Genomic DNA, 15261 nt, shown 5'->3' on the forward strand with positions numbered 1-15261 from the left:
AAGCACAATTGTATTTAATTGTCCCACAGCAGTGAGAGACACTGATTCCCCGATTTTACAGATAAGGAAGCTGAGGCTAAGAGACCTGATGTGACTCCCCCAAGGCCCTACAACTTATACAAAGGCCGGATTGGAGCCCAAGTCTTCTGCTGGACGAGGCTAGGCTGTCCCTTTTTTGGATCAGCAGACCAGCCTTCCTGCAGTCCCTGTCTCCCCGACTCAGGGATGCTGTGGGGATTCCAGCATCCCACCATGAAGGGTGGTGACATTGGTGTGGGCAGGTGAGGGCTCAGTCTCAGCCTGGCAGGAGGGGTGGGGAGGGCCGAGGTGGGGAGGGGCGGGGGCAAGTCTGCTCACCTGTGTCCTGGCGAAACTGGTGCATGGACTGCAGGTCAATGATGTAGGGCACCAGCTGGGCGTCCACCTGCCCCAGGACCACGGAACCGCGGGCATCCTCCTTGAGCACATTCTCGATGTGGTGGCACACGGTGGCCGTGTAAGGCCGCCAGCGGCTGTGCTCATTTAGCCACTCCCACACCACCACCCGGGCCACGTTCTGCGGTGGGAACCCCAGCCCGCTCCCTGGCAGCATCACACCTTGGCCTGGCCTGGACATGGCCACTGCTGCAGCCTCAGGGGCCAGGACCCCCCTAGGACAGGCCCAGCTCCTCCTGGGCCTGGGGGCGGGCAGGGAACTTCCTCTCTCCCCAGGGTGGGTAGCAAGAGCCAACTGGTCTCCTTTCTACCTCGGGGTCCTCTCTGAGGCCCAGAGGCCTCAGTGAAAGGCATGCAGGGTGCTGCTCCAGGCTCCAAGGACCCCTTCCCCCAGCACTGTCTCATAAAGGTGCTGCTCCGGAAAGCAAGTGTCTTTTTTTGTGATGGGGGAAACGCTGCTCTAGATTCCTTGGCTCCCTCCGCTCAGGAAAAGGAGTGAGGCAGCCGCCCCTGCTCTAGGTCCAGTCTCTTCCCTGCTGGTCTCTGGTCACTTCTTCCCAGCCGGCCACGCAAGGCCTGTCACCCAGGAGGCCTGGGGCCAGCCTGCTGCTGCCTCTGCGGCGCCCAGCCGGCCCTCTGCGCTCCCAACTGCGTCCCAGACCCTGCGCCTGGCTCCAGTGGGGCTGCTTGCCTGGTCTTGGGTCCGCCCCTCCGACGGCTCCTGCTGAAGGGGGGCGTCCCAGTCCCCCTGGTTCCTTCTCCACACGGCGTCCTGGTAGGCCTGGGTTGCTGAAGAACGCACGGGGGAGGGTGCGCCGCGTACCCCTGGCCCGCCGGCCGGGCTGCGGCTCCGGAGCTGGGCTAGGGGGACGAGGGGGGCGGGGGCCCGTGGGCACGCCCCACCCCACTCGTGCTCGCGACCTGCCGGGAGACAAGAAGGGGAGAGGGCCCTTTAAGAGGAGAGCGCAGCACCCCCTCCCCCTTCCCGGGAGAGGGATCGGCTGAGAACAATGGGGAACCGATGGGGGGGACGGCGAGGGGGGCTTAAGGGGGTCGCCGCCCGTGTTCCCTTGGGGCAGGCCTGAACTGAGGACTGGGGCCGGGGGCGCGATTTTCCGGGGCTCCTCGCCTGCGGCGCCCCCTCCTCAGCTCCCCGAGCGCTCCCCTCCCCCGGGGCCCGCGCCCCGCCGGGATGCAGGGTGCACGGGGATGCGCGGATATGCGCGGGGATGTGCGAGGATGCGCGGCGCTGCAGGCGCGGCCCAGGGCCCCTCGGGGGTCGCGTCACCGAGCAGGCGAAGCCGGGAGCTGGAACGTCGCTGCCTCCCGCCCTGGGAGTACCAGCCCCCCTTCCCCAGCCAAGACCTTCCCCCTGCGCGCGCCGGCCCCCTGCAGGAGCCGGGGGTGGGGTCCCTGAGCACCCCGCGCTCTCACCGCCTTCTCCGCTGTGTTGCCTCCTGCTCCGCCGCCTCTTCAGCACCGCCGCCTCCTGGGCTCCCCCCGGAGTGGGAGGGAACCGCGGTCCCGCCTCCGCGCCCTTTCCCTTCCAGGCCCCGCAGCCACAGCACGCCGGGGCGCTGGGCTTTCCGCGCGCGGACAGACTGCCCCGCCGACCGACGGACGCACGCGCCGGCTCTGGAAGCCGGGATCCCGCGGGTGGGAGGCGGCCGCCGCCGCGCTCCGGGGAGGGGCGGAGGAGGGGGCGGAGAAGGAGGAAGGGGAGGAGACAGACCAGCCCCGAGGCGCCGCCGGCGCTGACACGCGAGTACCCGGGACGCCCCAAATCCTCGGCTAGGCCCATCTGGGACCCCGGGAGGTCTCCTGACCCCAAGCAGGAAGCCAGGCTTGGAGTGAGGTGTCTGTGGGTCGCCTGCTTGAATCGTAGTCGTCTTCACATTCCAGCTGCCCAGTCCCAGGGCCTGGAACCCAATAGGTGCTCAATAAATGCTTGAATGATTATGATCCAGAGACTGCCCAAAGGAAGATCTGAGAGCACTCGAGGGTAGCTTTCTCTTCTCCTTCCACTATTCTGGGAGAGGGGAGTGGCGAGGGGCTAGCAAGGCCCATTTCAGAGCCAAATGGGATCATGAAACAGGGGAAGACTGAGGACCAGAGAGGGTAAGAAACTGCCAGGATCACACAGCAGGTTTGAGCAGTGCCCAGACACCAACCTGGAGCTGGTTCTCCTCCCAGCACGGAATTAATTAGGCAGCTCAGAGTCTGCTTCCCAAAAGCACCCCTGGGGAGTAGGATAGCTACAGCATCTTGCCCCCTGAGGGGAGTTTAGGTGACCTAGCCCATGGGACAGAGACTTTGGAGGAAGGTAAGGTGAGACCCTCCACCATCTCATTCACAGACGCTTGCAAACAATAGGTGCTTACTAAATGCTGGGTGAGGGTGGGCTGGATGGAGAGGGAGGGAGGTGATGGCAGCAGCTCCAGTGTTAATGGGATGGCCAGCTCTCCTTCCTCTGGCAGGCTGGACGCAGCTGAGCACAAACATTAGCTGGGAGGGGGATGGACCACCCGAGGCCTGTGGGTGTTTAGATTAGGAAAGATGAAGGATGCGTCCGGGAACTCCAGCCTGGGTGACAGATGGGGGTCAGCGGCCTGTTTGGGAGCCTGCCCAGAGCGGCCCACGTTCCTCTTCCTCCCCAGGGCAGATGTTGATAAACTAGGTGAGGTCAGGGGAGGACTGGTCAGGGGCGCTTTCCCAGAACCAAACTCTGGTTCCCCAGCCAGCTGGAGTGACCTCCCCAGCCCCAGGCAACCGCTCTGTCCTGCAGCCCAGTGCCTGATGGACTTTCCCAGATTGAACCAATGATTCTGCTTGCTTGTGCCTGCCACAGACTAAAGAGAGAGGCTCTGTGCGAGGACGGGGCCAGCTCTGCAGTGGTATCGATCCAACAGGATCCCTGAACCCTCGGAGTCAGTCTAGGGTGGCTTTACGGGGTCCATGAGGGCCCCCTCCCCCATTACAGACACACTTACATGTCTCTGCATTTTTCTGAGAAGAAGGACTCTCCGGCTTTCAGAGATTCTTCTCAAAAGAGCCTGTGACTCAAAAGATTCAGGGCTAATGCTTGTGAACCTTCTGTTACAGAAGGGGATCTGGGGACCCCAGTCTGGGGAAATGACTCTTTCAAGGTCACATGGAAATTTAGCAGCAAGTTCGAAAGAAGAACCCGTGACTCTGGACTGTATAATGCTATTTAAGTTCTGACTCAGTCTCACTTCCTCCAGGAAGCCTTCCGTGAATTCATTCCCATCTTCCTGTATGTTCCTTCACCCATACCTTGATGTGACAGCCTGTATCACAATTAGGCACTTCCGTGTTGTCCCTGCTGGAGTGAAATACCCATGAGATGAGGAGCTGTGTTTTATCTCTCTTGTGTGGTGGGGTTATCATTGTTATGTGCCAGGCACTTACATAATATTACTCTTTACAATTGCCCCCAAAGGTGGGGAATATTGTGCTCATTTTATAGATGGGGAAAACAAAAAACAAAAAACAAAAAACAAAACAAAACAAAACAAAAAACCCAAACACCTCCCAAAGCTCAAGAAGGTAAGTCCTTGGCCCAAGTTCCCACAGGGAGTAAGTAGCAAAGTTGGGGTTTGAATCTCAAACCCTTTTGCAACTCCCACAGGACCATGTTGCCTCTGTGTTTGTTGAGCGACTAATGAATGACATCCAGCTGAGGATCCGGTGCAGTGGCCCCTCTCCGTTGGGCTGTGGAAAATCTGAAAGTGCAAAAGCCTGGATCCCGGCCAACCGTAGGAGAAAGGGGTTTCAAGGAGGGGAAAGGAATTTGGCCTTTAAGGAGCCAACCATCCACTGAGATGGCTCAGACCCCAGTGGAGAAGCCACCAGAACAAAAGCAACCATGAACGCTTTTATGAAAAAAATCTGCATGTATGGGTTACATCCCTAGAAAAAGAATCCCCGGATTTTCTCTTCTGTGTGTTTTCATCTTGCTTCCTCGTGGCTGCGATACTAGCTGAGATTGTCAGCACAATGATTCTGCCCCTTTTCTGGGTCTTTGAGTTACACATCACATTTCAGGCTGATGGCGCTGAGTTAACCCGCATGCGAGCTTCACAGCGATGTCCTCGTTCTATGATAACAAGGATTGCAAATTCTCCTGCATAACCACGCTTCACCGTCGCAGTTAGGAACCCGGGGGCAGAACAGAAAGGAACTCGTAGTTTGCCTTTTCTCTTAGCATCGCTGGTGCTCTTGAGAACATCAGCCAGGAGCCTGATTCATTCGTTCATGGGCATTATGGCGCCATGGGAAGGTGGCAGGAAGAGATCAACTCAGTTTTTAATTCTTTCCATCCTGTATTCATCCTTTCATCCATCAGTCCATCTCCCCACCACCCCTCTATCCCTCCATCATTTATACAGCTATCCGTGTAAGTATTCTCCCCTCATTCCCTCGTTCCCTCCCTCCCTCTCTTCCTTCTTTCTATCCTCCTATCCACCTATCCCTCTGTCCATCGATTCGCTCCTCTATCTGTCCATCCGTCTCTTCCAAAATATTCACCCCTGCCTATGTGCCAGCCACAGGGCTATGTGCTGAGACGCAGGCATAGCCAAAACAGAATTGGTCCCTGCTCTCCCACATCTCAGAGTCTAGTACAAAGGTGAGACATCAAAGTATCACGCCCAGTGAGATCCTAAGATTTCACAAGAGCCATGAAGGAGAAGTTCAGGGTATCATGAGGCTCTCTCACAGGGGTCCTACCAGGTCTCGGAGCCAGGGAGGGCTTCTCAGAGGATGTGACATTTCAGCTACTGCCTGAAGGATTCAGAGTCTTCATGTGGTTAAGTGGGGTGGGAGGTAGAGCAGAGAGGACACGGAGGTGCAAAGGCCCAGGGGTGTGAAAGACCTTAGTGTGGGTGGGTTGCAATGTGTTTTTTAGAGCAACAGGGACAAGAGGGGGTAAGATGAAGCAGCAGTCACTGTGTCGGGCCTTGTAAGTCCCGGCATGGTTGGGGGATTTTTATCCGAAAGGCCATAGAGGGTTATGGGAGGGGAAGTTTCACCCTCAGAAACTCGGATTTTGGGGGGGGGGGTGCCTGGGTGGCTTAGTTGTTAAGTGTCTGCCTTCAGCTCAGGTCATGACCCTGGGGTCCTGGGATCCAGCCCGGGGTCCTGGGATCCAGCCCCGCATCGGGCTCCTTGCTTGGCGGAAAGCCTATTTCTCCCTCTCCCACTCCCCCTGTTTGTGTTCCCTCTCTTGCTGTCTCTCTCTCTCTCTCTGTGAAATACATAAATAAAATTTTTAAAAAAGAAGAAAAGAAACTCTGATTTTTTTTTTTTTTTTAGGTGGCCTGGGGTTCCAGGCATCAGTAGTTTTGGCCAAAGTTCCTTTCTCTGGACTGGAGACATTGAAATGGAGAGGTGAATCCATGTATCTGCAGGAAATGAATAATAATAATAATCCAAAGGTACTCAGGTCTTGCGTTGGCCATCCATTGGTAATTCAATCAGAAAATGTTTATTGAACACCTACTATGCGCCAGATGCTGTTCTAGGCACTGGAGACAGAATGGTGAACAAAGGGACAAAAATCCCTGCCTTGCTGACATGGGAATGGGGTGGAGAGAGATAGTAAACAAATACACAAAGAAAACCCATGGTATGTCTATCATAAAGCGTAAAACTGCTCCAGAGAGAAATAAAGACCTCTTTGCATTGCTGGTGGGCATGCAACCATGTTGGGAAGCAGTCTGGTTTCATCTTTTAAAGCTGAGCGTGTGCATAACGTAAGCATGACCCAGCATTCTCCTTGCACAGTTTGCCCGTCCACAACATGAGTCACGTGGCACAACATTCATAAGGCCTCTCTTTACAGTGGCCAACAATGGAGAAACCTCCACATGCCCACATATGGGAGAGCAGATGAATACATCTCACAATGGAGTATTATGCAGCCATCAAAAGGAAGGAACTATGGCCACACATCACAGGACAGATGGATCTCTGACACAGAATGGCCCATGGGAAATGTCCCATCAGAGAAATGTGTTATAAAGCTAAAAGCAACTCAAATTGCACATTCATAATGCAATAATAACTTATAGAAAGGAAACAAGAGAAGGATAAATGCTGGTGAGGGTTATGGTGGGGATGATGTGATGCTGGGATGAGGGAGGACGTATGGTCAGATGTAATTATTATTTTTTTAATTTTATTTATTTATTTGAGGGAGAATGAGTGAGAGAGAGCATGAGAGAGGAGAAGGTCAGAGGGAGAAGCAGACTCCCCAAGGAGCTGAGAGCCCGATGCGGGACTCGATCCTGGAAGTCCGGGATCATGACCTGAGCCAAAGGCAGTTGCTCAACCAACTGAGCTACCCAGGCGCCCCTCAGATGTAATTATTATCAAGATTCTAGTTTTAGTTTAGGGTGGTGGTTTCCTGGATGTTTGTTACATTGTTAAATGGATCATTAAAAGCTGATGAGAGTGGGTTATGATGCAAGCATTATGACTAATTTGTGTGTGTGTGTGTGTGTGTGTATACACCATAGTTAAAGGAAAAAAGCAGGCAAGCATGGAAGGATCTAGAGCATGCTGCGGTGGGGGTGGGAGGCAATTTTCAATCTATTGGCTAAGGAGGGGACCACCGAGGTGATCTCTGAGCCAAGACTTGAAGGAGGGATGTAGTTGATTAACCTTGGCAGAGATCTAGGGAAGAGGGTCCTAGGTAGAGGGCATAGCAAGTGCAAAGGCCCTGAGGTGGGAGTGTGCTTGGCATGGCCTAGGAATGGTAGTGGAATCTGTGGGCTGGAAGGAGGGTGGGCAGGCGAATGTCCTGGGGATCACCTGCATGGAGGGGATGAAGAGGGCTGAGGGAGGGAAGGAGAGACAGAGGTGGAGGGAAAACGCGAAGGACTTTCTCGGGTTCTTCAATGAGCCCAGATCCTGAGTCTGCTCTGCTCAGCTATTTGCTGCTCAGTGTTTTCTTGGATTTCATGAGACCCTTCAGTTTCCCTGATGTGCTTAACTGGGTTTCTGTTACGTGTAACCCAGTAAGTCTACTGGTTAAATCCCTGGTTAAACGTCCAGGAAATCAGGCCTGGAGTGTTTTCAGGAGAGGCTTCTTAATGGACAGTGGATGCTGTGCAGTGGAAACCCACTAGGAGACGGGAGGAGACCTGGGCGGGCATCAAACACGGGGCGTGGGACGGTAATTTGCTCATTTACTGAAAGTTTTCTAGGCATCAGGGATGTCACTAAGTTTTTCAATCCTCCCAAGTGTCATTCCAGATTGTATAGATAAGGAGTCCAGGGCCCAGGGAGGGAATAAGTGGCTGAGCTGGAAAAACCCCAGGCCTGGGTGACCTTGAGGCGCTTTCGCCTGGGATAAGAGGTCTCTGACCCATTTCTGTTGTGGAGTTCTCTCATCTTTGGGTACCCTGGGGCAGGGGACTCCTGTTTCCCTCTTCTCCAGCCCCTGGGCAGTCTGGAGGCCTGCAGGAAGCTAGCTAGGCAGGGAGGGACCTCACCCTTCATCCAGGAGTCCCCATGTCTCCAGCACAGAGGAAGGGACCCTGAGAAAGACCAGGGCCAGAGTCAACGGTGAGGGCTTTGTGGCCGGAGTGGGGTGCAGCTCTGGGGCTGGTCCATCCGGGTGAGGGAAGAAAGAGCTCTAACTTTCTCCAGGACCCTCATGCTTTTTGCCCCCACTAGAAAGCGCCAGCTCCTGCTGCGGGGGAGGAAGGGGGAGGCTGTGAATGAACGGGGAATGGGTACACAACGCCCCCTGGTGGCCCATTTTGGGCCCATTGCTCTGATGCTGGAAGGGTTTCCAGGTAATGAATTTTTATCTATTTTTAATTTATTTTCATTGTGGCAAAAATGCATACCATAACATTTATAGCCTTAATTATTTCGAAGTGTGCAGTTTAGTAGTGTTTTAGCGTATTCGCACTGTTGTGCAATCAACCCCCAGAACTTTCTCATCTTGCAAAACTGAAACACTGCACCCATTAAACAACCCTCCAATTCCCCCTCCCCACTCCACCCTACCCCCGACCCGCCCCGCCCCTGGCAACCCCCATTTGACTTCCCGTCTCTATGGCTTTGACTGCTCTAGATACTGCATATAAATGGAATTATACAGTATTTGTCCTTTGGTGACGGGCTTTTTATCCTTTAGCATAACGTCCTCAAGGCTCATTCATATTGTAGCCTGGCTTGGGGCTTCCTTTCTTGAGGCTAGAGAAGGTTCCGTCGTATGTGTCTAGCACGTTTGGTTTCCTGTTCATCCTAGGAATGAACACCGGGGCCGCTTCTACCTTTTGGCCATTGTGAAGATTGCTCCTCTAAAGGGGGGGTGCAAACATCTCTCTGAAACCCCGCTTTTAGGTCTTCCCAACAGAAACCCAGAAGTGGAATTGCGGGATCCTTTATCTGCGCGATGACTGAATTGCGCCCGTCCTCCGCAGCTCCCGTGCTGAAGCTCTAAACCCCGATGAGAGTGTATTTGGAGACATGGCAGATCCCAAAAGGAGTCAATTAAGATCAAATGAAGTCATGGGGGTGGGGTCCTAACCTGATAGGACTGGTGGCGCTAGAAAAAGACGAAGACACAGAGTTCATGCTCCTTCCTCCTCTGCCTTCATGCAGAGAAAAGAACAAGCTAGTGTGTAGTAAGAAGGAGGCCGCAGGCAAAGCCAGGGAGAGACCCTCTCAGCAGAACCCAGAGGCGCTGGTACCCTCATCTCAGACTTCCAGCCTCCAGCATGGTGAGAAAATGAATGTTGTGAACCCCCCAGACTATGGTGTTTTGTCAAGGCAGCCCGGGCTAATACAATTGGGGGATTCTGTCTTGCACTTTTTGGGGAACTGCCACCCTGTTTCCCACAATAGCAGAATGACCTTCCCACCAGCGGTGCACGGGGTTCCGATTTCTCCTCACCCTCAACATCAGTACTTGCTGTTTTGTTTTGTTTTAATGGTAGTCGTCCTAATGGGTGTTGCAGGTCATGATTCTCTCCCTGCCCCTTCAAGGAGGGACTTAGTGTGTGCCCAGCACCGGGCTAAGTGTGTCCCATGCTTGTCATGATCTAATCCTCTCTGTAGCATTGTCTACATTTACAGAGGAGGACACAGAGGTTGGAAGGGACAAGTCACTAACTTAGTGTCATCAGCCAGCAAAGGCTAGGCACAGGACCATGACAGTTGGTGACAATGACAGCTGGTGGCTACAGGGCTTCATCCCTGTGCCAGCCACAGCCCTCTGCCTTCACAAACGCTCCTATGAGCCGCGTGCTATTATTAGTCTCATTTTCCAGGTGAGGAAAAAGAGGCACAGAAACTTAAGCGCTGGCCCAAGATCACGTGGCCACTAAACAGGACAGCCCAGATTTGAATCTTGTGCCCTATTCTGCCACGACAGGAGCACACGCAGCTCCAAGCAAATCTCGCCTACGAAAATCCAAATTCTCCCGAAGTCTCCACGAGGGAGGGAGGATCTGCTGCTATAAAAACGTAGCTCTGCTGGTGTGTACGTGGTACTGTACAGTTTGGAAAAGATTTCCATAGCTCGATGGGATTAACCTTCATAGCTTCAAGGAGGCAATGTTTTATTATTTTTTTTTAAAGATTTTATTTGTGAAACAGAGCGGAGCGTGTACAAGCAGAGGGGAGAGGCAGGGAGAAGCAGACACCCTGCGGAGCAGGGAGCCCGATGTAGGGCTCGATTCCAGGACCCTGGGATCATGACCTGAACTGAAGGCAGACGCTTAACTGACTGAGCCACCCAAGGTGCCCCAGGAGACACTGGTTTTGACTATGAGAGGGACTATAACTGACCTGAGCTGGTTCCCGGGCATCCAGAAGCTGGTACTCTGACTCCAGGTTCCCAAGGAAAGGCCAAGCATTATGTGAGATAAACCAGGTTTGAACCTAGCTCCTTCCCCCTCCTTTTTTTGATTTAAATTTTTATTTTAAATTCATTTGGGGCATATGAGAAGTTGGGAAGAATGTAATAAATTCTTGTATACCTTTCACCCAGATTCTTCAAATATTCACATTTTTACCATAATTGCTTTCTCTCTCTTCCACCCCCTTCTCTCTCCTGCTCCCCTTCAGCTGATTGGATGAGGCCCACCCTCATTATGGAGGGTAATCTGCTTAATCAGTCTACTGATTTCAATGATAATCACACCTAAAAATGCCTTCACAGCAACATCTAGACTGGCAGGTGACAAAAGGGAACACCTAAAATTAACCACTCCAGCTAGCAAGGCTCCTTCATCCTTCAGCTTTTCCTTCCTAAACATATTGATATTTTAGCCTTAGCATGGTCCCTTCAAAGTCAAAGGATGGCGGCTGAAGCTCTAGAAATCACCAACCTCAGACAACAATGTACAGGACAAAAGGGAGAAAGAAGGGCACAGGATGCCAGGATTAGCTTAGACCAATCAAAGCTCATCTCCTGGGACTCGGTGGATGGTTTTGGGAGCAAGGAAGAAGGGCAGAGTGGCCGTGGGGTGAGCAATCAACATTGTTGTTATGTACTCGATGCTGCCAACTTCAGCATGTCCTCGGAGAGTGAAGGCATGACGAGTGAATTTTGGTAGAGGCGAGGGTCCCACTGAGGAAGACAAGCATGTGGAGAGCAGGCTTGACTCCCCTTAGCGGGATTAGTTGTCCTGGCTTGCCCAGTGCCTTTGGTGGTTAATGGGCTCCTGGGGGGGACTCCACTGGGTCAGGGAGACAGGGCAGCCCAGCTGCAGACAAGGAAGTGGCTGTCACGGGCTGTTGTCCTCTCTGCTGTGACAATCTGATTTTGTCCCATGGCTTCCCAGCCGGGGCCCTGGCCAACCCACTGACCCTGGCCGGCCACCTGCTCTTTATCTAGAAGCTGAATCTGTAGGGGGAGATCAAGGAAGATAAAACAGGAGATTTCCCCAGCACGGAAGAGGCAGTGGAAGGAGAGAGGAGGAGGAGGAGCTTTTGACCCTAAAACTAACAGCCAGAGAGAGAGGTAGTCAAGGATACACTGTAATGGACCAAAAAATTCCAATCCTCATTTATAGGACACTTTCCAAGCCTTTTTATATTTATTATTTTGTTTAAATCTCCCCATGGGTGGGGGAAATGGACATCATTCTCCTCACTGCATAGATGAGGCTGCTTTAACAAATGACCAAAAACTGAGCGGCTTCAAGCACAGACTTATAGTCTTACAGCTCTGGAGGTCACAAGTCCTATAGTCCAGGTGCTGGCAGGCCCGTGTTCATTCTGGAGGCTTCAAGGGACAATCTTGAACAAGAACTTGTCCATGATGATCCTGGATGTGGCCACAGAAAAACCTTGCAGGGGCCACAGGTTTCAACATTCAGGGTGGGAAATGGAATCTGGGGTTAGTCTGGAGGAAGAAAGATGGGGCAGAAGTGGGGTGATTCCTTAAGGATTTGGTGGACCTGGAGACCCTGCAGACTGGGACCACTGACCGCTTGAACTGGAACAGAAGAAAATTATTATCTTATTAACCTTTAACTGCCGTGTAGCATTTCCTTCTGCTACAAACACAGGCAACAAAGCACAGGGCAGTGGGTAAGACTGTGGCATCAGGAGAGGTCACAAAACCTTTACATCACATTTCCTTGTTGGAGCTATCTCAAAAAATACCACTTTTCTCATCACTACTTTCAAATCGCGATAGTAATGACACGGAAATCTTCATTTTAACCAGCGCCTGCTGGCTGGGTTAATCGTTGGCGGGCCCTGGGAGCTGCAGCTAGGGAGTCTGCCAGGCTCTCGGGTGGGACTGTTGACCCCCCGTGGGTGACCCCCTTGGGGTCTGGGTCATTACAACTGAGAGGGGATCACTGGCCCCACATTGGATGGGGGCTGCAGCCTGGGTTTGAAGCTTAGCTGGGAAGGAGATCACTCAAGGAGAATCTTTTGGTTTTGATTACCTGTGGCCTTTGGAACATTTTCTTGGCAAAAGCTGAGATCCACATGGTTCACTCACCCCCCAAGGCTGGGTTTCCAGGAGTCCATATAGTTAAGGGGTTAAAAGCTTTACATTTGGAGGCAGAACAGTCCAGGGTAAAATTCCACCAACCCCCTTACTAGCCATGGGCCCTTGGGCCAGGGAAGTGGCTTCACTGGGCCTCAGTTTACTTATCTGTAAAATGGGAATCACTGTAGGACTTAGGGTGACAAGGCACTTATCTCATTTCTTGGCCCAAGGGAACTGAGCGCTCTGTCCATGGTGGCAGTGCTTCCCATGTTCTCCCCTCCCTGGGCCAGACAGAACCAGCAGCAGGGTCCCTTCCCTCCCTGCCCTCTTGACTCAGACTTTCTGCTGCGGCAACGGAGGCGTCCAACCTCCAGGGCTTCTAAATCAAGCTGAGCAGTGAGGCATGCTTTGCCCATTAGCAGGGACATTTTGACTCAGAGCGGCTTTGAAATAGCAGGGCCGGGCAGTGCCCCCAGAATCAGGTTTGCTAATGGAGTTTCTGCCTTGGCACTGGGCCTGTCTGGGCTGTTTATTGCAGGAGACTTAGAGGATGAGAGCAGGGAGGGGGAAGAAGGACGTGGAGCCTTCTGTTGCTTTCAGGAGTCCTGCAAAGGCCGGTGGAAGGGACAAGGCTCACTGACCTCCAGCTGAGTCTGAGGGAGGAAACTCCTCATGCGGGGAATCCCAGGTGTGTGCAGGAGAAGTTCTCCTGGTCAAGATCTGGCAGGGTCCTGCAGCAAGAGAGCCATTCTAAACCTCAGTTTCCCCCTTCATCGGATGGAGGAGGAAGAAATCAAATGAGATGATGGAGACGATGAAGGAAGAGCTCCGCACCGGGCACAAGGAACACGGTGACATTCAGCAGCTTCTGATCGTTCCTTCTGGGACCAGCTGAGCCCAGCCTGGCTGAGGCTGAGCAAAGAGCGGGGTGAGGGTGTGGTATGGTGTATTACACCTGTCCAGTCTGGCCTGGCTACGCTAACCCCACTGGGCACCGTGGGACCACCCGCCCCCCTCTTCTCTCTTCTTTACGTCCATCCAGCGCCCCTGGATTCCCAGCATCTGCTCAGCACCTGCTAGTTCTCAGCTGCCGATAGGGCCAGCCGCATGGGCCCCTCACTCGAGGTGTGTTTGGCTCGATGCTCTGATGTCACGGTCTTGAAAAACTCTCCATGTTTTTTGAACAAGGGGTCTTGCTCTGGTCTCTCCATGGTTTTTGAACAAGGGGTCATTTTGCTCTGGTCTCTACAAGATGGTGGGGCTGGTCCTGTGCTAAGGGGATAATTCCTCTGAGTCCAGGTTCTCTGCAGCTTTCCGCGTACTTACGATCTTACAGAAGCCACGGGCTCATGATGTAAGGGTTAGTAACGCGTCGGGACACAGTGCAAGGCAAGTTAATAAATGTCCCATGGGCTTGTTTTCATTATTCTCATCTCTCCAGATCCCTTCACAATCCAGCCTGTCCTCCTATCCCCATTTATTATGACAGTTTGGGCTCTTGTTTTTAGTGGACTGATTGAGACGGTCTTTCCCCAGGTTGTGTGTGCATTTATTTATGATTTTCTTATTGTGGTTAAAACACACGACCTAAGATTTGCCACATAAGCCGCTGTCAGGGGTACAATTACTCATAATGACATGCCCGATGCTCAGCAATTATCACCTCTGTTTCTCTCCAAAACTTTTTCATCATCCTGGACATAAACTCTGTCCCCATTGAGCAAGAACTCTCTGCTCTTCCTTCCTCCCAGCTCCTGGTAGCCTCTTATCTCCTTCCTGTCTCTGGAGGTGTCTCTTCTCGATTTCTCGTATACGTGAAATCGTACAACAGTTGGCCTTTTGTGTCTGGCGTCTGCGACTTAGCAGAATGTTTTCAAGGTCCCTCCCTCGTTCCTTTCATGTCTGACTGCTCTCCCATTGCACGGATGGGCCACAGTTTTCTCTTGCATTGGTCTGTGGCTGCACATATGGGCTGTTTCTGCCTTTTGGCTGCCGAGAATCACGCTGCTAGGACTATTGCAGTGCCTGTGGTCTGTTCTTTTGGGTGTATCCCTTGGGGTGGAATTGCTGGGTCAGACAGCGCTTCTGCATGTAACTTTTTGGAGAATTGCCAGACGGTTTCCCCAGCAGCCATATGGTGTTACAATCCCATGGGCAACGTGTGAGGGTCCCGGCTTCCCCTCGCCCGTCCCATTGCTTGGTCTTCTTTGGCTTTTCAATGATAGGCAGCCTCCTGGGGGCCAAGTGCGGCCCATTAGGATTCTGACTTGCATTTCCCTGATGATGCGGAACATCATTATCTTCAACATTATCTTCAACTCCTTTGCCCATTTTAAAGTCGGCAATCTTGTCTTTTTGTTGTGGAGTTGTCGTCCTTTATATATTCTGGGTATGAAACCCTTATCGGATAGGGTTTGCGAAAGTTTTCTCCCATTCGGTGGGTGGCCTTTTCATTCCCAGGTTGTGTCCTTTGGTGCACTGTTTTTAATCTTGACAAAGTCCAATTTATTTATTTTTATCTTGGTTGACTATGTTTGGGTGTCACAGTTTAAGAAACCACGGCTAAGTGCAAGACGTGCCTGTTTTCTTCTGATGGCTTTATAGTTTTAGCTCCTAGAACTTGGGTCTTGGATCAATTCTGAGTTAATTTTTGTATACGGTGTATAGTAAGGGCCCAGGTTCATTCTTGGCACGGGTGCAACCTCTTTTCTCAACACCGTGTGTCAGAGAGACCAATTTCTCCTCTGTAGAATTGGCGCCCTTGTTGAAACCAGTGGGCCATCAACGTAAGAGGTCATTTCTGGGATCTCAATTCTCTTCTGTAGGTCTGTCTGTCT

The 15261-nt window shown here is 52.5% G+C and overlaps 1 protein-coding gene across 1 annotated transcript in view; it reads right to left on the reverse strand.

Annotated features, from left to right (window-relative positions):
- Positions 1–2095, reverse strand: part of DTX1 (deltex E3 ubiquitin ligase 1) — a 34215-nt gene extending 32120 nt beyond the window's left edge. Inside the window, exons 1-2 of the mRNA XM_032876228.1 lie at positions 1870–2095; positions 358–1356 (exon numbers count right to left, since the gene is read on the reverse strand). Of these exons, the coding sequence (XP_032732119.1) occupies positions 358–616 (259 nt within the window). The 5' untranslated portion in view covers positions 617–1356; positions 1870–2095. The remainder of the gene's footprint in view (positions 1–357; positions 1357–1869) is intronic.
- Between the last annotated feature and the right edge of the window lie 13166 nt (positions 2096–15261).

The sequence above is a fragment of the Lontra canadensis genome, unplaced genomic scaffold (assembly GCF_010015895.1).
Source record: "Lontra canadensis isolate GAN:19392208 unplaced genomic scaffold, GSC_riverotter_1.0 scaffold58, whole genome shotgun sequence".
In the NCBI taxonomy this organism is placed as follows: domain Eukaryota; kingdom Metazoa; phylum Chordata; class Mammalia; order Carnivora; family Mustelidae; genus Lontra; species Lontra canadensis.